Source organism: Eschrichtius robustus, chromosome 11, assembly GCF_028021215.1.
Source record: "Eschrichtius robustus isolate mEscRob2 chromosome 11, mEscRob2.pri, whole genome shotgun sequence".
NCBI classification, from domain to species: Eukaryota; Metazoa; Chordata; class Mammalia; order Artiodactyla; family Eschrichtiidae; genus Eschrichtius; species Eschrichtius robustus.
Genome location: NC_090834.1, coordinates 46884296 through 46910140, shown reverse-complemented (window position 1 = coordinate 46910140; position 25845 = coordinate 46884296). Strand labels below are relative to the sequence as shown.

The following is a 25845-nucleotide window of genomic DNA, read 5'->3' as shown; positions in this document are numbered from 1 at the left end:
AGTACCATATGATATTTGTCTTTGTCTGGCTTACTTCACTTAGTATGATAATCTCTAGGTCCACCCATATTGTTATAAATGGCATCATTTCATTCTGAGCCATTATTCATGGCTGAGTAATATTCCATTGTATATATATACCACATCTTCTTTATCCATTCATCTGTCGATGGACATTTAGGTCTCATTCTTGCTTAGTAACAAAACATTAACGTTATTCAGGGAAGCAAAGTGCCCAGCCAAAATACGACATTCCCCAGAATGTCTTGCATCTATTTCGGTTGTGTGACTATGTTCTGCCTAATGTGATATAAATGGAAGTGTAGTTAGGAAAACTGGAAGGCTCCTTGAAGGAAGCTGTCTCAGTTGAAAGTTGCATCTCTATCCTTGTCCCCTTCTTTCCTCCTTCCTGGTGCCTGAAATGTTGACTTGATGGTCTAAACACTTATCTTTGATGACTATAAAATTGCCATACCCTCTATGGACTGCCTAGTTCCAGATATCTTTATGTTAAAAAAAAGACCCATATATATAAAACACTGCAATTTTAAAGCTTTTTTCCTATTACAAAAAAAAAACTTTCTTAAAAAATAGTAACTGTCCAGGGCTTCCCTGGTGGCGCAGTGGTTAAGAATCTGCCAGCCAATGCAGGAGACATGGGTTCGAGCCCTGGTCCGGGAAGATCCGGAGCAACTAAGCCCGTGCACCACAACTACTGAGCCTGCGCTCTAGAGCCCGCGAGCCACAACTACGGAAGCCTGCACGCCTAGAGCCCGTGCTCCGCAACAAGAGAAGCCACCACAATGAGAAGCCCGCGCACCACAACGAAGAGTAGCCCCTGCTCGCTGCAACCAGAGAAAAGCCTGTGCACAGCAACGAAGACCCAACACAGCCAAAAATAAATAAATAGATAATAAAAATAAAAAAATTAAAATTAAAATAAAAAGTAAAATAAAAAAATTTAAAAACCTAGCAATGTAATTTAAAAGAACAGCATATAAAGGTAAAAAATACAAATCTTTTTTCTTAGTTGGCATTAAGTGGATAATAAAACTGAACAACTTCATAGTATTTTAAAGATTACAAAACACATTTCTATAAAGGTCTGATTTGATCTCAGATCAATCCCGTGTTTGGCAAAAATGGACATTCCTCCACATATTCTATCTGGGTTGATGTCAAAGGTAATGTTACTTTTAATGAAATTTCAGAATATAACAAGCCTCTGCGGTAGTGACGTTTTTATAAGAGAATAGCTATCTTTGAACTAAATTAGACAGCCCAAGGGTTATTTTTCTAACCAAAATAAATTTATAGGCCTAATCTTTCTGTTTATGTAAAGATAGTACAATGTAAAACCAACAGCTTTTTCCTTGACTATTCTGACATCAATAGAGCTATGTGACTGGCATAGTGCTACATGCTTTAGATGAACTATTTGTAATTATTAAACAAGAGTTAAGTGGTATTATTCTACTTCCTCAGTTAGGAAGCTGAGGTTCTAGAAGTTTAAATATTTCCTCAAGGTCACACATCTAAGAAGTGGTTTATATTGACCACCAGAATGAACTCCATTTCTATTTATGAAACCAAACAAATCAAAACTGTCTTCTTAAAAAAGGAGTTCATTCCAATCCTTTCAACCAGAGAAATAATGAATTGAACCCTTTTTTCACTGAATATTAACTCTCTTTATGTCTGAAAATATTTTTACCTTAAAGTCTATTTTATCTGAAACAATATTTCTTTGGTTAGAATTTCTCTGCTGTATTCTTCACCTTCTTTAACTTCTCAGCCTGTCTTTACCTTTATGTTCTGAGCAAATCTCTTGAAAACAGCTTATTGCCCTATTTCATTTTCTTATTCCAGTCTGACAGCCTTTTCCTTTGAACTGTAGAATTTAGTTCAATGATGTTGAGTTACGTACCACAATATCACCTGTACTGTTTGTCCAACTTTTTGTTTCTTCCCCTCCCCTTTTTTTTTTTTTTTTTGACTACTTTTATGTTAAGTGTTGGTCTCTGCTTTTACCTTTCTGTAAGTAAATTATGATTTTTCCTAGGGTGAATTTATTTTTATTATGTTGCTTGAGATTCATTGAGATCCCTGAATTTGAGCTATTATTTCTTCAAATATTACATCTCCTTCACTCTCTCTTTTTCTCCTTTTGAACCTCTAATGTAAAGGAATGCATGAACTTCTCACTCCATCCACCATACCTCAACCTTTCTTTCATATTTTCCATACCTTTGTCTCTGTGTGTTGCATTCTGGATAATTATTTCAGTTCTACTTGACAATTCATTATTCTCTCCATGGCTGCGATAAACTGCTCAAGTTTATGATATTGTATCTCTCACTTCTAGAAGGTCTATTGGCTCTTTTTCAAAAGTGTTTTGAGAAATTTGTTTGTCCTTCATCTCTTAATCATTATTTTAATACTCTCTTTTATTTCTTCTGACATATTAAACATTTGTTTTATACTTTTTAAATATACAATTTTACTAACGTGATTTGTTTCATGTTTTAAAAAATACGAGCTCTTTGGTGCCTCATGTATAGGAATACTTTGAGGATTAAAATGTGTCCCTCCAAAAGAGCATTTTAATTTTCCTCTTCCAGGCCACAAAAGGGCGCCATGAATCTGGAATCACTTTAAACTAAATTTTTGTCTCTGTGTTTAGTGGGCTATATACATATGGTGAATTCACTGTTTCAACTCAAGTGAGAGGGAGCTTGTGGTTACTAAATATCAGGGGAGATTTCTTTTCTAATTCCCCTCAGAACCAAGGACAAAATAAGTCAATTATCTCTACCACCTCCTTCTGCCGAGCCAACTATTTAATCTCTAGTTTATCCACTGGGCCATTTGCAGGGGTCTCTGATCTGCTCTCCAACCCTCCTCAGAGCCCAGGACTTATCTCTTGTCCATCACACATATGGCCTGTTAAAACCAGCTCTAACTTTGGGGGATAAATACCTATGATGTTAGAAGCAAATAGAAGCTTTAGCACTCACTTCACTTATTCATCTAGGTAGGACATTCCTTATGAATTACGACCCCAAGCAATTATTTTTATCTCCTACCATATCAAACATGTATTAAAATTACTAATGTTTGTCTGCTTAGATTTTTAGGCTTTCTATACTAGTAAGATTATTATTGAGCATCTAGTATGCTATGTTATGTTTATTTTTCACTCTTAAATACACACATACACATACATAAACATATAGGTGGATCCCCACTATTGGAATTAGTTCCTATAGAAAGTTAAGGAGAATTTGCTTTTGCCCTTTGATTTTGTTTTTTTTTTTATTGTGCTGGCTAACTTAGGTTTGATCTGCTAATATGTGACTTGAAATGTTTATTACTATGCAAAAGCTAGTTCAAATAATATAAAAGAAAAGCTGCCAAGCTCTTCAAACTGTGCACACACTAGGTAGTTAACTGGAAACACGAATTATAAGCTGACCAACCCCTAGTGAATCTTCAAGTAAAACACCTAGCCAAATTTCACACCCCATTCCAACATATATTTAAACCCAGCTGCAAGCCACACTAAAATAAAATTACCTTTGAAAGCTTTTAGAGGGAATATATTCAGTTAAAATAAACACTTTGAGTTTAGATCTTTAGTTTAGACTTTTATACTACATCAGCCTTTCCAACAAAGAGTGCTATGTTTTAAATTGTATTTAATCTGGAATGTTATTTATTAAGATGATAACCGAATCTTTTTATTTTCTGTCCACTTATCTGCATTTAGGTGCAAATATTTTACAATTTCTTTTTCTCAAACAAATCATTCCATCCCTTTCTTAGCTTTCTTCTTTTTTCCACATGGCAACTTATCCTCCTGCTGAAAGCAAGGTGTATAGCTCGCTGGCTTAGTTGCTGGCTAATTTTAGTGTGAATAAACTCTTAAACCTCAGATTTATTTATGCTATATTTTGTTTTGTCATTTCTTTTCCATTAGTGTAGAGAGCTCAATTCAATTAAGAAATAGAAGTAAGATGTCATTATTATGCATCTTGTCTTCACAGACCAAAAAAAAAAAAAAAAAAAAGAGAGGGTAGGGGAAGAAACAGAAAACGTGGGACAAAAAATGAGCACAAAATAATTCTGTAGAATGTAATTCAACGTAAATGAACTAACATCTTCAGCTCAACGGGAAAGACTGTCAGACTAAAATAAGACAATAAAATTGAGTCATGGGTTTTTTCAAGAGACTCAGCTAAAAAATAGGGCACAAAAAAGTTGAAAGTTAAAGAATAAAGATATAGGAGGAAAATTTATTCGAAAGCAAAATATTTGCAGTCAACACTTAGTTCAGATAAAATAGACTTTAAGGAAAAAACATTGTTACAGATATGATGTTACTAATCATTGGTAATTCAGCTCGGTGGGGTGTGCTTTCAGATTTTCCTTTGTTATCAAAGATGGGTGACCATGAGGCGAGAGACTTCTTTATTCTACTCTCTTCTTTTCTGTTCAGCATGCTGAGCACTCCTCTCTTCCCTGGTTACAGATGTGATAAAATTTGACCTTGAAAGGAATGAAAAGCCTTCCATTAGGCTTTGACTAATATGTGGTATGTTTCCATCCAAAGTGTGGTTCTTGGACCAACAGCATTAATTTTATATGAGAACTTCTTAGAAGACAGAATTTTAGATCCAACCTCAGACTTACTGAATCAGAATCTGTGTTTTATTAAGGCCTCTGGGTGGTTTGTAAACACATTAAAGTCTGAGAAGCACTTCTCTAATGCGTCTTTCCAGAGAATTCCGTTAATGTTGATAATAAAGTGAGATTTTTCCCTCTATTTTTCTTTTGTATTCTGTGAATATTATCTTCTTCGAGACTTTATAGAAAGTGGTGATTCAGTTATTTCAAGATCTGGAGGGTAATGTCTGCTACCTGAATGTGAATCTTCCCCAAAATTGTACAATCAATAAGGAATGCAAATAAAATCACACATAATTCATATCAGCATTACCAGGAGACAGAGAATAACTATTGTAGAAAAATGATCACTAAATACCAACAGAAAAAAAAAAGTGGTTGAAAAGGAAGACAGGCAAGTAATGTCATATACATATATATATATATATACATACATATAACTGTAGACTCTGAAATCAAAACCAAAACAATGACACAGAACTATATTTAAAAATATAATCCAAGAAAGTAAGAGTTCAGAAATACCATCAACAAAATCTCAACCTATAAAGTTAGACAGCCTTTGGGAATTAAGTGTAATATTACCATATTTTGTGAGTATATGGATTTTAATGTTTTGTCTCACCTTCCTCTGCCATCATTTTTCTCCTCCCTAGGTGATTCTGGAATAACAGAACCCCAAAATGCTGGATTTCAGCTGTGACACAACTTACCAGCTGCCACATTTTTCAGAGAGAAAGAAATAATCACTCTACTGTTATAAGTTTCTATCATTCTAGCTTCTAGGCTTACTCTTTGATTGATTAGAGGCTTTTAATAAACAAGAGGTAAATTATATAAGTAAGATAAACTCATAGAATAAATGGGTGTAACAAACAAAATACTACACATGAAAGTGCTTTGAAAACAATAAAATGCCATAAAAATAAAACATATTTTTATAAATACAGCTAGCCCTATTGTCTAGGAATCACCAGATTTCCTCCTTGGGTTTTACTACTAACTCAAAAACCCAGGAAAAGCAGGACACTGTTAAAATAGTTTAGCTCAGTCGTTATCTCCAGTTGCTGGCATACAATAGGCACTAAAAAATTTTGGTTGAAAGAAGTACTGAAAGAATAAAATATGCTCAACACGTTCATTTGCCTTTAATTTAGAGACAATACGCTTGCAACCTCGTTCACTAGAGGGGAGAATGCTCACAGTAGGGTAAAATTTTCTGTTCTCAAAACTTTCACAGCAATTACTTTCAGTACAGAGATTTTAACAGCAAAAAATAGCCTTTTAAAATCCAAGTAGGAGGGAAAATTGCAACTTAAAAGAGTTATTAAAGAAAATTTAAGGAAGATGAATAAAACTATGTGTTTACTATATAGTAATATAGTAAATTAGAATGTAGGCTCTAAATCGAGTTTAAATCATGGCTTCACCAGCTAGTAGCTGTGTAACCTTGAGCAAGTTACCTATCACTTTGTACCTCAATTACACTCTTTGTAAACAGAAGGTGATGTAAATAATACACACCTCACTGGTTATTGTAAGGATTAAATGAGATAATTCAGGCAAGGTAAAGACCACTGGTTGTCTACCCTTTATCTGTTTTCTCTCCCTTATTCCCAATTGGTGGTGGCGTTACAGTAATGTATCCACTTAAGAAAAAAAAATGACTATATTTCCCACCCTTTCTTACAAAGACATAAGACCCACTTTAGGGTAATAAGATGTAAGACGTTTGGGGTTGGGGTTCTGAGCAGCTCCTTGAAAAGGAGGACGCTGACTCAGCTTGCCTGCACCTGTTATGCCCTCTGCTCTTCTTTCTTCTGTCTGGAAAGAGAATACAATGGCTGAAGCTGAAAGAGGCATCTTGCAATCGAGAGAAGGAAAGGGGAGTTGCAGACACCTCAGATGTAATATGCTGACCCTGAATTAATATAAGCCATCACTTACCTTGGTACTTCTTGTCACATGAGAAAAACAAGCCCTCATCACTTTTAGCTTTGTTTCTGTTTTATGTAGCTGAATGCAAATATTGGATAAAATATTTTAACATGGTGCCTGGATATAGTAAGCGTGTGATAAATGTTAGATTTTATTATTAATAATAAAGAGTTATAATTTACATACATTTAATGCTGGTGCAAATGTACATTTCTGGAAAATTATTTGCCTTTGTTATCTTCATCTGATTAACTTTTACTTTAAAAATGATTCTAATTTAAAAAAAAATAAAAAACTATCTGAGACCCTTACCTCCCAAAACCTAAAATAAAGTATCATAATAATAGATACTCCTCATTGAACATTTAATTTAACCCAGGACCTACCTAAATGTTCTATATACACCTTCACTCCTAATTCACACAACAACCTTCACAGGAAGGTATAATCTCCCTTTTACTGGGGTGGGAACCAAAACTCAAAATGTTACGTAATTTCCTCAAGGCCACCTTTCTATTAAGAAGCGTTACTAAATTTCTTGTAAGACTGACTCCAAAGCTCATCTTCTTAATGATCACATACTAATGATTACAGTCAATTAGAAATTATTTTGGTTAGGGATAATACATAAAGGCAAAACAAAATATGAAAAGGGCACATTGTGTCAAGGAACTCCTGGAAATTCCTGCTTTGCAGGATGGAAGGGTTCAGAGCCAGCCTTCATATAACAGTTGTTTCTGGGAAAAAGGTGAATGTGATTAACTGTTTCCCTGGAAAGGACAGTTGCAGTTTTAGACTATTCCATTCCCAGGAAGTAATCATATCAATAAGAACAACAAGGAGTGGGAGGGAGTTAAAAAGCTTGAGAAAGTCTTTGAAATCTTTCTTTCTCTAATGGTCCTCAAATGTTAGTGTGCATCAGAATTGTTTGGAGGGCTTGCTAAAACACAGAGTGCTGCCCTCCACCCCCAGATTTTCTGGGTCAGTAAGTCTGGGGTAAAGTCTGAGAACTTTGTTTCTAACAATATCCCATGTGACATTGACGGTGCTAGAAGAGCAGGTAAGGAGGATAGAGAGTGAGCTGGTGCAGGTGGGGATTTTAAATATGGTGACCCAGGCAGGCCCTTAACATTTAAGTTAAGACTTGGTGGGAGGTGGTGGGTAGTGGTCCACACTGCTTAGACTTTAGGAACAACTTAAGGAAGAAAACTTCACCAGTAGAGGGCTAAGAAATCTCCGTAGTTAACGAGTGAGTAATTAATACATAATACAATCTCATGCATAAATAAAAGCAACATTGTTCGAAAAACTGCTTTGATTGATGTCTGTTTCTTGTAGTTCTGAATCATTTAATCAAGATTTTCCAACAGAAACCGTTAATTAATTTAGGGGTCGCAAAGAGAAAACTTCTTTGGCAAGAAGTTCCCATAAAACAAGTATATTATCAAAATTATACTACCATAACCATTATGAATTGATTAATTTTTAACTGCTTTTTTAATATTCATTTTTACTATAGGCTCATAAACTGTTTCTAAAATCATGGCTTAACTTTGATAATATCTCACTCTTCTAGAGCTGAGAATATTGTTGAGGAGCTATATATGCAAAAAGGAGGTTGTTTCTATCCAAGGATGTTAAGATAGGATTTTAAGATTTTTAACAAGGGAAGAACTTCAGGCCACTTTCTCTCTCAACTGATAGACAATTTCTGAGTCAAAGACAAATAAAAAATTAAAAAAACTAAAAACAGCTGATGTCTGAGAAGATATGTGACAGCTGACAATGCAAGATAAGGCAGAACAAAGAGGGTAAATAGCTCTCAGAGGCAGTAGATGGAGAATCCAATATGCTTAACTTAATCTCCTAGAAAGTGTTTACTTCGTCAACTTGTTCTAAGATTTCAGCTGCCTGACCTCCCAGCTATAGGTTCATCTTGGCCCCATCCTTGAACCAGTTCTTATGTGAGTCCAGAACCAGTTATTCTCTCACTCGGCACTGACGCATCCTTATTCCTTGTCCATTAGTCTTGCACTAACAGAGTTCTTTGACTTATATGTCTGAGCAGAATCTTCACAATTTCAGCAGTGCCTCAGTTTTTGTAGAATTGTTCAGTGTTTTTCTTTTTGGTGGTCCACCTTGCTTTTGCAGTCCTGATGGCAGGGTTTTTACTTGTGAATCCCAGCCCAGGGGCTGGGACCTACTATCTATGGATAGATCAGCTTACTTTCGACATTATGCTTGCCTAGATTGGAAAATATTCAAGAATTAAGAATCCTAAAAATATCCATTTTTTTAGATCTCCTGCCAGCCAGGTGTTGGAATATCATCTACTAAATAAAAGAAAACCTAAGTTTAGGGATGAGAAAATGAGAGACAGTAATCCTTTAATATTATGTACATTATGAAGAATGTTATGACTAGCTGTGATTGTGGAAGCTACTAGAACAGCTGTGCATCCGTCATAAGCGGGCCCACAGTAGAAAGAGTCCCTTCCTGATTAATCACTCTGCAATCAGATCCCATCACCCAGAGCCATCATTGTTGGGCAGAACATATCCATTCTGGCAGGATCTAGACTGGAATGAAGACACTAAAGCAGACCATGGGGTAGAACCTCACCACCCTGCCCTGAGGTGAGGCATAGCTTTGGGAAAAGATAGAATAGAGCTGGGAATTGGGATACTAATGAGAATTCACATTTGCAAAAGCTCAAGTACTTTACATCATTTTATTTAACAATCACAAAGCTTTACGAGGTAGAATTATGCCAGGCACTGTGTGTTCCTCAAAGCAACATTAGAGGGAAGGTACTTATCTATCTACCCCACCCATCCCTAGTTCCTGACACAGAGCTCCTAAACTCTTGTGCATATGGGTACTAGGAAAATCTTTTATTCTAGTATTTAGTCTTTGACTCTTATTCCTGACACAGAGCTCCTAAGACCTTTGTAATTTCCTCCATGATAGGCGCATCTGACGCAGAGTTCCTATATTCTTGGAATTTCCTGATTCTAGGAATGTCTCTTGTTCTGATGAGACAATTCTTGGTGGGCTCCAGGATGCAGCTGGTCACCAGAAATGCCAGGCCATGATTAGAAGCTTGGAAGTTTCAGCTCCACCTCCCTATTCTCTGGAGAGGGGAGAGTAGCTGGAAATGAAGTTAATAACTGACCATGCCTCTGTGACGAAGCCTCCACAAAAAGGGGTTTAGAGAGCTCCCAGGTTGATGAACACATCTACATGCCAAGGGAGTGGTGCACGCCAACTCTACGGGGCCAGAATCTCCTGCACTTGGGACCCTTCCAGACTTCGCCTTATGTATCTCTTCATCTGGCTGTTCATCTGTATGCTTTTTCATATCCTTTGTTGTATAATAAATCCCTACGTGTTTCCCTGAGTTCTGTGAGCGAAGGACAGAATCCAAGAAGAGGGTCATGGGAACCCTGACTTGTAGCTAATTTGGGCAGAAGCTGTAAGTAACTTGGGAACCTACTACTTGTGATTGGCATCTTAAGTGGGAGTGAGCAATCATATGGGACTGAACCCTTAACCTGTAGGGTCTGCAACTAACTCTGGTGAGTGTCAGAATTGAATTGAATTGCCAGACACCCATCTGGTATCAAAGAATTGGCTGGTGCGGGAAAAACTCCCACGTACCTGGTGTTAGAAGTATGGTATGTGAGAGTAAAGGAGAAACAGGGAGTTTTTCCTGTAGTGCTAATATTGTATTTGAAAGAGAGGGAAAAAAAATCATGCTCAGAAAGACCTCCCTCTTGTCCTCAGTCATGGGGACAGTAAGCCAGCATGCGATACAAGTGAAACTGCTTGAATTCCTTCCTTGAAGTCCTTCCTCTTCCCTTCCCTCCCCTCACCCTTTCATCCTCTCCCCCCTCTTCTTTTTGCCCAATAATCATCCCATTCTGCTGACTGTGCCTCCTAACATTCTCAGACATCTATCTGCTTTTCCCTATTACTATTATGACAGAATTGATCCTTTATCACTTCTCCCCTGAATATGAAATACGATCTCTCAATGAACCACCCACTTTCACGGTTCCATATGCTGTTATGCTCTTTGTTCCATCTATAAAAAGCCTCTTCATCTGGTTCCATAGCACTTGTCAAGATTTTCCCCAAAGGGAAAATTAAACTTTACATGAATTGCCTAGACAGGAAGGCACTTTATCTTCTCTTCTCCCATTGAATTTAGTACTTCTCTATAATTTATAAGACTTATCATATTGTTATAATTAATTTCTCCATTAAACTTTGATTCTACTTTTCCCCCATGGGACTCTAGGTCCCTCAAAGCCATATACTATGTCCTAATCATTTTTGTATTTTCAGTAATTATGACTGCTTCTGGTGCATGTAGTTTTTCAATAAATATTTGAAGAATGGAAAAATGGACAGATGAATAAATGAGAGGCAGTATAGCACAATTAGGTATAATTTGGGGGCCAAACAGACCTGGGTTTGAGACCCAGCTCTGCCATGTGACTTTGGATAAGTCACTTAACCCCTTTAAATTTTAGTCCCTTAATCTGTAAAATCTGTAAAGTTGGGAAAATGGTCCTACCTAACTCATAGGGGATGCTAAAGATTAAATGAAATAATGCATATAAAGCACATAACACAATCTTGGCATGTAAAAAGTGTTAAATATTGCTATTTTTTATTATGAGTGAGAATAACTTCGCTCAGGTAACAAATATATTACAAATGTGCAGATTGAACAAAAATTACTGAAGTGGGAGGGAGGGTCTCTGGAAGAAGAGGAACTCAAAACTTTCTTTGGGAAGAGAAAGGAAGACAATTTGGAGAATAGATGACATCTGGAAAGGTCATCTGAGGCTCTGCAATTTAAGTATATTACTCAATATCACTGTTCTAAGCCATTTTTAAACAGCCCATTGGAAATGACATTGAGTTGAGACATTGCTTTTATTGTCCAAATAATCAAGGTTGTCCTCTGGTGGCAAACCAAGCCAAAAAGAAAGAGCTCTGAATTTTGTCATAAATAGTATTCCCCTCTCTAAACAGTTCTGACATTAAGCATTCCAGAGAATTTGATCTTTATGAGAACCAAATAGAGATACGTGACATTTTATTCCTGTTTTCCACAATATTTTTATACGTATTATGATTAAACTTTCAGAGCCATTGGAATATGTTTTGCTGGCCTAATTGCCAACACGGTTGCAAGTCATTTGTGAGTAAAATTATGCCAAATGTCTTCAAACCATTTTACATCCCGAAGCTGCATTTACAAGGATAAGAATATTTATAGCTACCCTCTATTCTAAATACATTATAAACCTAAAGCCTTCACAGTTAATAACGATGATGACAGCTAAGAAATGAGCAACAAAACTTAAGCTCATTATCTCCATTTCTTTCCTCTAACCTATGAATCAATATTTACTTTGTATTAAGTATGCATTCATTTCCTGCTTTTCACTCATCTGTCTATTTCTGACACATCTATTCCTGCTCTGCGAATTTTCGTGGTGCAGCGTCTTCTATGACATTCTGATGAGAATGGATGTGCCCGGTTTTGGCAATGGGTCAACTTTGAATTCAGGAATGTAAGAATGTGACTAATTAGCATTATTATATTTTAGAACAATGTTCCCCAGCACCATCGCAGGTAACATTTTTTAAAAAATGGCTTTCCCTTAAAAAACACACGTACACACACATTTCAAGAACTAGTCAGTTCTCTTCACGAATATTTTCCCTAAATAAAAGACACCCTTTTCCGTGTTTCATTATCTGTTAGGTGTCTCGATAAGATGCTCAAGATTATAGGGACACTATGCTCACTAGAGAACCCACCCCCAATCCAAATTACCACAGTCCATTCATCAGCCTATATTAACCAGTGTAGAGTGAGTCTCACTTAAAGAAGGTCAGCTACATTATCCTCTGTAAATATCACTCTGTAACACCACGTAATATAGGGCAAATAAGTCACTTCTTAACCCACATTTTAGCTCTTAAAATGTATTTCTCACAAATGGAGTCTATATTCAATGAGTCAGTAAAAGAATCAGAATAATCTTAATGTAGTGCGAACGTAAATTGATACAGCCACTATGGAGAACAGTATGGAGGTTCCTTAAAAAACTAAAAATAGAACAACCATGTGACCCAGCAATCCAACTACTGGGCATATACCCTGAGAAAACCATAATTCAAAAAGAGACAGGTACCACAATGTTCACTGCAGCACTATTTACAATAGCCAGGACATGGAAGCAACCTAAGTGTCCATCGTCGGATGAATGGATAAAGAAGATGTGGCACATATATACAATGGAATACTACTCAGCCATAAAAAGAAACGGAATTGAGTTATTTGTAGTAAGGTGGATGGAACTAGAGTCTGTCATACAGAGTGAAGTAAGTCAGAAAGAGAAAAACAAATACCGTATACTAACACATATATATGGAATCAAAAAAAAAAAAAAAAAAAAGGTCCTGATGAACCCAGAGGCAGGACAGGAATAAAGACGCAGAGGTAGAGAATGGACTTGAGGACACGGGGAGTGGAAACGGTAAGCTGGGACGAAGTGAGAGAGTAGCACTGACGTATTTACACTATCAAATGTAAAATAGATAGCTAGTGGGAAGCAGCCGCATAGCACAGGGAGATCAGCTCGGTGGTTTGTGACCACCTAGAGGGGTGGGATAGGGAGAGTGGGAGGGAGACGCAAGAGGGAGGGGATATGGGGATATATGTATACATATAGCTGATTCACTTTGTTATACAGCAGAAACTAACACAACATTGTAAAGCAATTATACTCCAATAAAGATGTTAAAAAAAAAATAATATGGTTATATCTGTAAGTGCCAAAAACTTATCTGGTAGAATTCAGCAGCCAATTCTATGTTTACTAATATAAAAACATAATGTCATTTACTATAAAGCAGATCTGGCTGCTGAAATTTTAACGAGATACAAATAAATTAAACTCTCAAACAATTACTAAAAAAAAAAATCTTAATATAAATAGGTATACTGCATTGTGAATAAAAGCAACAAATACTAACGGTTTGATTAAACTTTCAGCTTTCTAGAAATCTTTGTGTGTCACAAAATTACAAATTCCTTGACTTTTAGTTATCTTCAATAATGAATAAATGAGAGTATATCTGAGAGTGAATATAAATGAGAGAAAAAATGAGAGTATTAAAAACCATGAATAATACAAAATTAGTTTAAATTAGGTCTAGACACACAGATTCCCTGCCCACTTGTATTTACTAATTGGCCCTTACCACAACTTTCTCTTCTACCGCAACATTCTTTAAGTGGGCATTGTTTACACACACAGAGTTCTTGCTCCTATGCCCTTCCCTGGACCAACTCAACACTGCCTAGGCACAGCACAAACAGAATTATATTATCCTTTCTCTGTCCCCCAGCATCTCCTAAAATTCTGCCAAACTAGACATTAAATCAGCTATGGGAAGATGAAAATGCTTAATATTCTGTAACTTAAATAAACTAATTGTATTTAATCCAGAATTTTATGTAAATCTTTTCAGCCCCAGAAACCTTTAATTAGCATATTTTCATTTGATAGTTCAGAAAACTGAAGCTCATAAAGATGTTAAGTGGTCACCTAAGCAGTGCCTCACATCAGCATCTCACAGTAATTTAGAAATATTGAATAAATAGTACTTCCCTAAATATTAATAAGGGTGGGTTGACGAAAGTATCTTGGCATAAAAGCTATCCTGCAAGATAAATGAACAACCTATTTCCTACGGTGTTTGGAAACATGCAAATCTAGTTAATTCTAGATGCAATTTTAAATAAATAGCAATAAATAACATCTGCAGCTAAAATGCAGTATTTACTATGTGTCAAGCTCAGTTCAAAATATTTTTTTATTACTTCATTTAATCTTTGCATCATGCTTGAGTGGTAAGTATTATTATCTTCCTCCTTTCACACAGGTGGAACTGAGGCACAGAGGGTTAGGTCACCCAGGTCACCAAGTCAGCAGGGAAGGCAATCTGCTTCAGAGTCTGCACACTTAACTGCCGTAATACGGTATGTGTGGCATCAATGGATGATTTTTATTTCTTTAATCTGCAGATGTCAAAAAGTATATCTACTCCAAGGGTTAGACACTGACAAAGGATTGTCACATGATGTCTGTTAAATATTAGAATGGATCACATCACTATCAGAAAAGAAATCTAAGAACAAGAAGGATACTTGTAAAATGATACAGCTAAGGAAACCTAGACTGCAGACAGATTACCAGCTGAGAAACCATTGTAAGTCTCCTTTAAACAATGGTGTCAGTCAGACAGTAAGCCTAAGAGGCAGAAAAGCAAGTATCACTGGCCCCTGCAAATAGCAGCTGTGGGCAAAAACACTGATAGACATGCATGGATCTCTTCAGGCACCTCCATGCTCCCTGCCAACATGAACATGAGTAATGTACCCATGCAAGGCTTGTCCAGGCACATGTATGTCCCTGTGAGTACTGGGAGGAGATTGGAAGATTATTGCTAGAGATTAAACCTGGATTAATATCTGAAACAATGAACAGATAATTCAGATTATATATTTATTTTGTGACCAGAATTAAGTAAATATTATCATAGCTATGTAATCAGGGAAAAACTAACTCAGGTGAAGTTCAGTAAATACTTGAATAAACTGCCAAACTGAGCAAAGAATGAATCATTTAGCATCATGATGAGTTTTGATTAAATATGTGTAAGCCAAGCTCTAATTCTTTAATTTGGTGACCGTTTTTTCTATTTCAGATAACAGTTTATTCATTCTTTAGCCTGTTGCATACTAGCTAGTAAAGAGAGTCAGATTACTCAAAAAGTAGAGGGTACTCCAAGCTTCCACAGGAAGGATCAAGATAGCAGCATACATCAGCTTTTAGGGAAGAGAATACCTAATAAAAGCCTGGTACTTCCTTATTCTCTGGGAAGATGAGGCACACTGCTTCAATCAATTAATACACTTGTGGCATCTAAGAAAAAGTCTATCCCATTTAAGAAAGAGTTATCAAGATGCTAAAGAAGAATAAATTCCTGAAATCATATCTAGCATGTGGTTATTTTGAAAACCACTTATTAACATAGGCAGAACACTCTATGACATAAATCACAGCAAGATCCTTTTTGACCCACCTCCTAGAGAAATGGAAATAAAAACAAAAATAAACAAATGGGACCTAATGAAACTTAAAAGCTTTTGCACAGCAAAGGAAATCATAAACAAGACCAAAAGACAACCCTCAGAATGGGAGAAAATATTTGCAAATGAAGCAACTGACAAAGGATTAATCTCCAGAATTTACAAGCAGCTCAATATCAAAAAAACAAACAACCCAATCCAAAAATGGGCAGAAGACCTAAATAGACATTTCTCCAAAGAAGATATACAGATTGCCAACAGACACGTGAAAGAATGCTCAACATCATTAATCATTAGAGAAATGCAAATCAAAACTACAATGAGATATCATCTCACACCAGTCAGAATGGCCATCATCAAAAAACCTACAAACAATAAGTGCTGGAGAGGGTGTGGAGAAAAGGGAACCCTCTTGCACTGCTGGTGGGAATGTAAATTGATACAGCCACTATGGAGAACAGTATGGAGGTTCCTTAAAAAACTAAAAATAGAACAACCATACGACCCAGCAATCCCACTACTGGGCATACACCCTGAGAAACCTATAATTCAAAAAGCGTCATGTACCACAGTGTTCATTGCAGCTCTATTTACAATAGCCAGGACATGGAAGCAACCTAAGTGTCCATCAACAGATGAATGGATAAAGAAGATGTGGCACATATATACAATGGAATATTACTCAGCCATAAAAAGAAACGAAATGGAGGTATTTGTAGTGAGGTGGATGGAGTTAGAGTCTGTCATACAGAGTGAAGTAAGTCAGAAAGAGAAAAACAAATACCGTATGCTAACACGTATACATGGAATCTAAAAAAAAAAAAAAGGTCATGAAGAACCTAGTGGCAAGACGGGAATAAAGACGCAGACCTACTAGAGAATGGACTTGAGGATATGGGTAGGGGGAAGGGTAAGCTAGGACAAAGTGAGAGAGTGGCATGGACATATATACACTAGCAAATGTAAAATAGAAAGCTAGTGGGAAGCAGCCGCATAGCACAGGGAGATCAGCTCAGTGCTTTGTGACCACCTAGAGGGGTGGGATAGGGAGGGTGGGAGGGAGGGAGACACAAGAGGGAAGAGATATGGGGATATATGTATATATATAAGTGATTCACTTTCTTATACAGCAGAAACTAACACACCATTTTAAAGCAATTATACTCCAATAAAGATGTTAAAAAATATATATATATATACATATATAAATAAATCCTTACATTTAAAGGATAGAAAACAGGAAACCAGATGAGGGATTAGCTGTGAAGAGCCTGAGACATTATAGTGCAGGAGATGCTCTAGTTAGTTAGGTTAGGTTTTTCAGGCCTTTTCAGAAATCCTGAAAAGGAAACATTTTTTCTTTGCCCTCCCAAAGCTCGCCCATCACTACGCCCATTCCCTTCACAATACCTAGGGAACTCCTATTGCTTACTTGGGATAATTTCTAGATTGAATGAAGGGCAGAATCTCGGAGTCTTGACTAGATGGAGGAAGTAGTAAATCTCGAAATCGTTCTGTCAAAAGAAAAATAAACAACAGGCTATGAAAAAAGTCATAAAATAATTTCAAAATAGAATTATTTCCTATTCTTTTAATTTCTTAACTATTTTGACTGCATATCTTGTATTAGAAATTTACCCACCATTTTATGTACTACCAAAATAGGTTTTTATTTCACTTTAATGACTATGCCTATTTTTCTAATTAAGATATCATAACAACTGCATATATAAAAATAGCAAGTATTCATTAGTATAAACTAATACTAAAATCTTATAATTGAAAGGTTAGAGGAAATATATATGACCAATAAATATACCAAGAGATGCACAAACTCATTAGTAACCTGGGAAATGAGAATTAAAACCACACACCATAAGATAGCATTCACATTATGTGGCATTCAATTGACAGAAATTAATCTCACAAGACCAAGTGTTAGGATTGTATCAACATAAGCTCTTATGTAATTCTGGTGGAAATGCAAGTTGGTGCAATAGCTTTGGAAAACAATTCAGTATTATCTTTTAAGTTTAACTTTTGCATACCCTATGAGCCAATATTTCCTTCCCTAGGTATATACTCTGCAGAAACTTTCAAATATGTCTCAGGCAGCAAGAAAAAGAATAGTCATCGCAGCACTGGTCAGAACAACATAAATGGAAACAACTCAATTGCCTAGAAACAGGAGAATGGATAATTTGTGGTATATTCACACAATAGAATATTCGTTGAAGTGAAACAATGAATTCAGTTACAAATAAAAACACAGTGAATCATATTAGTATGATGTTGAGTGAAAAAAATACCAGCAGATTACATATACAAGAATATTATTTTTTGTTGAGTTAAAAACTAACTAAGCAATGTGTTATTTGGGTATGTTATATATGAAACAAAGAAAACCAGTGAAAAAAGGGATGATATAAACAATTCAGGACAATGGTTACCTTTTAGAAGGAGTGAGGGGATGAAATAGGAGAAAAGCAAAAAGGCAGGTGAAAGAAATTGTTAATAAAGTCATATGTATTCATTATAGCATCATAAATCAGTTTATGAATGAATGAATGAGAGCCAGAAATTGTCCAATGATGACAGTGGGTCATGAACCAAGAATTTGATTAATACAATCCTATACTCATGAATTCATAATGAAAGAAAGAGGGAGAAAGGGAGGAAAAGAAAGAGGAAGAGAAAGAGACAGGGAGGGAAGAAGTGAGACAGGAAACGGAAAAGAAGAGAAGGAAAAAAAGGAGTGTGGAGAAAGGAAGAATCCTCAGTTCTACCTTAGAAATAGTTATAACGAAAAGCTATCTGCACTGATAGAGTAATCTATCACTTTAACACTGATCCCACATTTCTAGGATTAGATAGTCACTATCTCTAGAGTCATCCCTAGGGAAGGCTTCCTTGATCCCTCCTCTTTCTTTCTTTCTTCCTGCCAAATCTGGAATAGATGGCCCTGCTGGGTACTCCTAGTACACTCTGTGCTACGCTCTCATAGAATCTATCATATTACATTTTTACTGTTATATACATTCGTCTATCCACCCCTCCCCCTCCTCCTAGTAGACGGGTATTGTGGCACCAGGATGCAGAACACTATCTGATGATACTTATTAAAGTGTTAGATAAATATTTGTTGAAAGACTATTTCTGATTTCCATTTTTACTGGATACAGAAAACTGTTTGCCAAGGTCAACCTTAATGCCTTTTAGAAGAGCCCCACTGGTCATCGATCAACCATAAAAAGCCAGGGGACCTGTACTCCAGCCTTGACAGAGTCACACCATCAGGCTGAGAACAGAGTACAAAGCTGAAACGCTGCACTGCAGTAAATCCATCACTAACAGAAGGTGAGCAATTTCCACAAAATACTGAAAATCTACACTTGATGATGACTCACCCTTTCCAGGCTACTGAATAGCCAGACGTTAAACATTTGTGAGTACAGGGGTTACCAAGTATGGCTGAGAAGCGGGATGTGGATTTTATCCTCATATTTATTAAAATAGATCGAATCAGATGTTTAGCTGACCTCTACTCTGCATTCTGTTTTCACCACTCTGACAGTTCTTACAATACGCTTGGAGAGGAACTAAGAAAATTCAAACAGAGGTGGCTGTATCCTACAGTCTACAAATCCAAGAAAGCATACTTTATTTTTTTCTCCTTTAGGCACACTTACTCTTTAATTTGAGTTCATATTTTTTAAAATTAAATTCTATTATTAACTGATATGCTGCTATTTTTCATCAACAAAATTAATGATTATTTCAATGAACGACTAGTCAATTTTTCTGACGACATGACCCATGCTTTTCAGTCTACTTGCCAATTTACGTAGCATCCCATTAAATGAGTGATTTGCAGTGTTTCTCTTTTTCCTTCTTTTGCCCCCCATTTATGCCTTTCCTAAAATGGGTCTTGAAAAAATAAAACCAAAACCCAACAGCAAATATGAACTTTACACATCAAGTAAAGGACTGTTCAATCAAACAGCTATATTCAATATGATATAGCCTTGGGTGCTGAAAATTAATATCAGTTCAAGTTTTACTGACTGTTTCCCAAACTGATTTAAATGCAAAGGAAAACCAGAATTATTAATAAAAATAACCATAATATAATACAGCTATAGATTATCCTTTCTTATATAATCATAAAACTCACTTGATTGTAAATCTGGAAGAAAATCTCTGGAGATGACATTATACTGATAGGACTAAAAAACCAACAAAAAACCACCCCCTACACACACAGCAAAAGTAGCAAATAAGAGATCATTTATTAAGCTACCCAAACTATGAAATCTATAATTAGTATTCCTACATCTGTAGCATCCTTTAATCTGAGTATCATAAATTCAAGGAATACCAAGTGAACATGAAGACTCTTGAGTAGCTAGTACGACTGTCAAAAAAAAAAAAAGTTCACATATACACAAACAGAAAATATACACAGTACCTTAAAACTGTCCTTTTAAGATTTTCTATTTTTATACCATATTTATAAATTCCTAAATGAGAATAATTAACTTTTTCCCATAAAAGTATAATGATTGCTTTTTTTTCTTTATGTGAATAAAAATAAATGATACAAATTATCTTTAGAAAAGTCCAAGTGAATGAAAAATTGTTTCAAATGCTTACATTAATCCTTCTTTAGTCTCCTAAATTTCAGCTATTTAATTAGCATCCCATTCTTTATCTGATGCTAAGGAAAAGACCAAAATAAATTGACGTTTCCTTGTTAAATAGCAAAAATTCTAAAATAATGCTTCTTTTCTTAGAGTAAAATGTCACACCAGCTGATCTGCTTTCTCAGTAGGCCCAAAGTCTGTTTCTTAAGAAAATGGCAGTTACCCAAAAACTAGAGCTCAGTCCTTTCACAGGGCTTCTTAGAACAATTTCATTAAAGCCACTGAAAAGAACCAGAGGATTTTCTGCAAAGTGATATTTTGATGAGTTGACTAATGATGTGATAATGTCTGACCATAATTTTCTACCAGTAGGGGATATATCTTAATTAACACAGGCTTTTGTAGCCTTTCACCCACTGTTTCTTTCTCTCATTCAATGAACAAAAGGATTCTCAGGCAACCAGACCTGGATGACATGCTGCACACAATTACATTAATTTGGGTTCCCTGGACAACCAACTGTGAGACGATATACTTATTTATTTGAAAACAAAGATGAGAAAACTAAAATACTCTTTCCAATTTTAACAAACTTTTTTGTACTTTTACGGTGACTCAAATTCTTTATTTTCCCTTTAGTGGAAAATAGGCAATCTGCAATCCTCCCCAACATGCAGAATGTAACAAAAGCAATAAAAATTTGCATAGCAACAACAAACAGTATGCATATATATTCTTGGAATGAGAAAAAATAAAGTCTTCTCTCTACCACTATAATAATAAGGAAGAAAAAAAGCAAACAGCACAGTCAGCAGGTCGCCTCCAGCTGTCAGTTACTTCAGAGTCTGCCTTAGGTGCAGGGGAAATGCCTTTCCCAGAACAGCTCAAATCCAGTGACTGAACAAGGCAGGGGTAGTTTAGCTGTACACGGGCAACTCTGATGGGCAAAATTTCCTCCAAAACTTCCTGCCACTTTGGCTGAGGCTTCATAGAGACTACATGGTGGTTCAAGTTCTTCCTCTACCCAATTTCACTGCCTTCCTCTTCCCTTCACAGGTGTTGATCCCTAATAAGCATTTTATATTCACAAATTATTCTCAGAATCAGTTTCTGGTGAACCCAACCTGCAACAGGTGGGCTTGACAGACCTCCACTTTGTACTTAGAGCTCGCAACTAAGAGTTTGCATGCTGCGACTAAGAAGTCCGCATGCCGCAACTAAAGATCCTGCATGCCGCAACTAAGACCCGGTGCAGCCAAAATAAGTAAATAAAATAATTTATAAATAACTAAACATTTAAAAAAATTAAAAATAAAAGTAAATATTAAATTTATTTGTCTTTTTCAAGAAAGTTGATGATGAACGTGCAACTTGAACAAAGTGTTTGTATTTTGCCATCCACCCTGGAAGCCATAACAATTTCACTGAACACATGAAAACACTCAAATCTGTTGATAATGAATCAGCATCTACTTCAAAAGTTATTCATTGTTTTATGAAAAGACTGGTCCAATGATGATAATTTAACACATAAATATGTAGAAGGTGCAGTAGGTGATCAATGTCATGAAAAAAAAGTAACTTGACAATAACTGGAATCCAGGTGGCTTGGTCTTTGTGCATAGTGCCAAGCTATTCATCAAAAGATAATAAAGCTATTCTAATTTTATAGAATTGCCCAAAAACTGACCATTAATACATGGGAAGGTGAGTTGGAGCGAGAAGAGATTATATTCGAAGTGTCCACAAACGTCTTAAACTCTCTTAACCCTCCTTCCACTGATTGTCTATCTCAACATTCTCTACTGCAAGGCAGAGTTTATCCCCTAAGGGCCTCTAACTTGTATTTTCATGTTAGGAAGAACAGGTACTTGTTTCATTTTTCTTTTTCTCTCCTAACTTTCCTTTCTACACTCAACTTCCTGTTCTTTCTTCTTCTTGCTCTTTTTTTAAAAAATGAAACTTAATCCCTTCCAATGAAAATTCTTCTCTCTCACTTCTCTAGTCATTTTCTACCCACTCCATTTACTGTATCACAAAAACCCAATAATATCAATAGTTCCCAAAGACATCCTTTTCTTTGGAAAGGAAATTATACAGAAGAAAGTAAGCTGGTCAAGTCCATGTTCTGGTTAGTGAGGTAGGGACTGGAGGCGAGCTCTTCAAACACATACACTTCGACAACTTTTATACAAATACAAAAGAATGGGGTCTACCTATTGGAGTTAAAGAAGAAACAATGGCATGGATGAAGAGGTAAATTTAGGACTAACAATAAGACATGAGAAATGTTCCTTTTTACCTAGAAGTACAAAACACCAAGAGTAAATTATGAAAAAAAAATACAAAAGAGGAGAAAAAAAGGAGATTATATTGATAAGGGGATTCTGACAGTGGCTAAGTGTATTTATTCAATTCATGCATTCTGGAATTAAGGTGGATTCAAAGACCCACTGGGCCTATGGTGATACAGACTAAAGCCAAAACTATTAACTTCCTATAAGACCTTACTGGTCTACTGTAGTAAGGTTTTGGTTCCTAAGAAAATGGTGTCACCTTAGAGTCAATATTTAGTTCCCCCAAAGTTGAATATTTCTTTCACCCACGCACAGTCACCCTGCCAAATGGCTCCAAGCACCCTGCCAAATGGCTACAGGGTAAGAGGATCATTTAATAGTTTAATTTTTGACATGTAGAAGGGTTTTTTCTCAAAGGGACTTAACCATCCCTTTATTAAAGGTGTTCACAATCTATGAACTGACTCAGATCTAGGAACTGGATGAAGGGCTGTGACTCTCTACTGAGATGATTCAGGTTATGCCTCTGTTTGCCAATCTTTGAGTTTTCATTTGTACAAATCAAGTAAGACTTTACTAGGCTGTCCATCTACTTGAGTCCTAAGGACACCATGGTCAGTCAACACCAAAGATCTCAACAGGTCAATCCATTCTGATCACTGCTCTGGACATGCTGCCCATAATGGTAACCACACCCAGCTTGACTTTATCAGTTAAGTGCTGCCCCGTAACCCCTGCCTCTCAGGGACCTCATCATCTCCACTGAGTTCAAGAAGCCCAATGATAGCCTCTCTCGTTTGTCATTCTCAGCCTGCAAACTGTCACCATAGAGCTTTTCAAGAGTTCTAGAATGCCTATCACCAATGTACTTCTCAAATCTGTAGTGAAAGCATCGTTCATGGGCATTTAGTTAAGGGGTTGATAGCCATCATATATAATAAGTTCTCTTCAGCTTTCCAATCTCTCTAAGGTATTGGATAACTTCATCTACAATATATCTAAGAAGTCTATAAGCACATATACCAAAGAGTTGAGAATAAATATGGTTAAGGATTTGAGATGGAAGTTTAAAAGGCATTAACTTGTATTTTATCTGTATCTTGTTTGTATTTTAAAGAGAACTTATATAAGAGTAATCATTTTTAAAAAGATAGATGTGTATACTATCACACACACACACACACACACGCCTTCAAGGGTACTTGTCATTTACATTCCCTACAGTACAGCTTTTCTAACACTATCCACTCCTCTACCTCCTGAGGAAGACATAACACTGATGCAGAAACAGCATGCATGCATGCACACACACATACACACGTGCTGCTTAAAAGAGAAGGTACAAATTAATATTTCCCATAATATTTAGGAAGTACTACTTAAATATACAAACAAAATTGGCATATTTGAAAATATTTTTTTCAGCAAACATTTATGATCATGTACTAAAAATAAGGCACCAAGTTAGGTCCTCAATAAACTACAAGTCTAGTAAGGAAGACAGGTGTGTTATCAAAAGAGATGTATACCGCAAATAAATAAGTGATAAACGTGTACTCTAACAGTCCAGAAGAATAGAACCACCAACTTTGCCTGGATACATCGGTAATAAAAAGCAAAAGAGGCAGAGAGGTTTTATAAAAAAGTGAAAGAAACCAAAAAGAATTCCTTCTTATCCATGACGTTAGATGAAATGAATAATTTTGCTAGCATATTTGCTGTCTTCTATATAATCAGGTAAAGCATCCTTTATTCATTTATTCACTCACTCAGCAAACTTCCATTAAGTACCTATTATTTGTCACACACTATGAACAAAACAAATTGCAATTCTCAAGGGCAGCCCTGTTTATCACAAGGAAATGCCAGGACAACGAAAGAACTGCAATGCAATTACAGCCATGATGGGGCTCAGGGCAGGCTGCCCCAGAGTGTGCCACTTCGGCATGTGGATTATTCCAAGCTGAAGACAATCAAGGCCCAAGAGATGCAAGAAGAGCTTCCTACCTCCCCCTTAACTACCTAAAATAATTTAGATAACGGGCCTTACCAGGAAGAGAGGTATTACCAGCCATAACTTTTTACATCAGAAAGACTTATCTGCATGGCATGGGAAACATTTATTTACCATACATTTGCTCTTCCCATCTTCCTGTGGATTGTCTTCCTCCCCTTTGAGGACCCCTACCTGCTTCTCCTTAGCTCAGCATGGCATATAAGCCTCAATTGCCTAACTGCCAAGAAGCCTAATCTCTTTGGGGTTCCCATACATATGAAATTAAATTTTATTTTCTTGTTAATCTGGCTAAGGTCAATTTAATTATTAGGCCAGCCAAAGAATCTAGAAGGGAAGAAGGACAAAGTTTTCCTCCCCCTATCTACTTGAAAAAGAATTTAGAATGTAATTACAACATTACTTAAAGAGGGAAAGAAAAGCTGTTCTCCTAGGGATTCAAAGAAATTAATGGTTTGTCAAAATTTGGTGTTTTATTTTCCTTAGGAAAAGAAATATGCGCACTAATCTTAGAAGAAACAAATTACTTCAAAAAAATGAGAATTAAAGGGCAAACTTAGAGAGAAGTACATCCAAACCAACTAGAAAGATACGGAGTATAAATTTTCCTTTTCTGAAAAGTTTAAATCAAGTAAGTGTTCTTTATCACCATGGTAACTCAGTATTGAATAACAATAGTTGCTATTTAAAATATTGCTTTCAAAGCAACATCAAAGGCATTCACATTAATACCATTTTAGATAAATCAGAAAATCTAGCTGCAGAGCAAGAATATTTTCCTATTAAAGATATAGACAAATCTTCTGTTGATGAAATTCAAATGGAAATGGACTGAGATTTTAGAAGAAAAAAACAATCAGCTGCATGCTCTGGTTATATAAAACTACCCTCTCCACAAATATTAAGGCCAATATCAAAGGAATACAAAAAAACCAGAATCTTATACTTGTGTTATCCAAGTGGGGAAAAAACAAGTCCACACTTGCAACTCAGAAGATAAGAACATAGAGCACAATATATACAACCAGAGCTAATAAATGAATACGAACACTAATAGGTGCTAGAAAGAAAACAAACATAAAA

At 36.1% G+C, this 25845-nt stretch overlaps 1 protein-coding gene across 3 annotated transcripts in view; it reads right to left on the bottom strand.

Moving 5' to 3' along the window:
• The window catches only part of NOX4 (NADPH oxidase 4), a 143543-nt gene that overhangs the window by 20915 nt on the left and 96783 nt on the right, over positions 1 to 25845 (bottom strand). For all 3 annotated transcript variants that reach the window (XM_068556666.1, XM_068556667.1, XM_068556668.1), the window contains one exon: positions 17241 to 17322. In XM_068556666.1, the coding sequence (XP_068412767.1) occupies positions 17241 to 17322 (82 nt within the window). The remainder of the gene's footprint in view (positions 1 to 17240; positions 17323 to 25845) is intronic.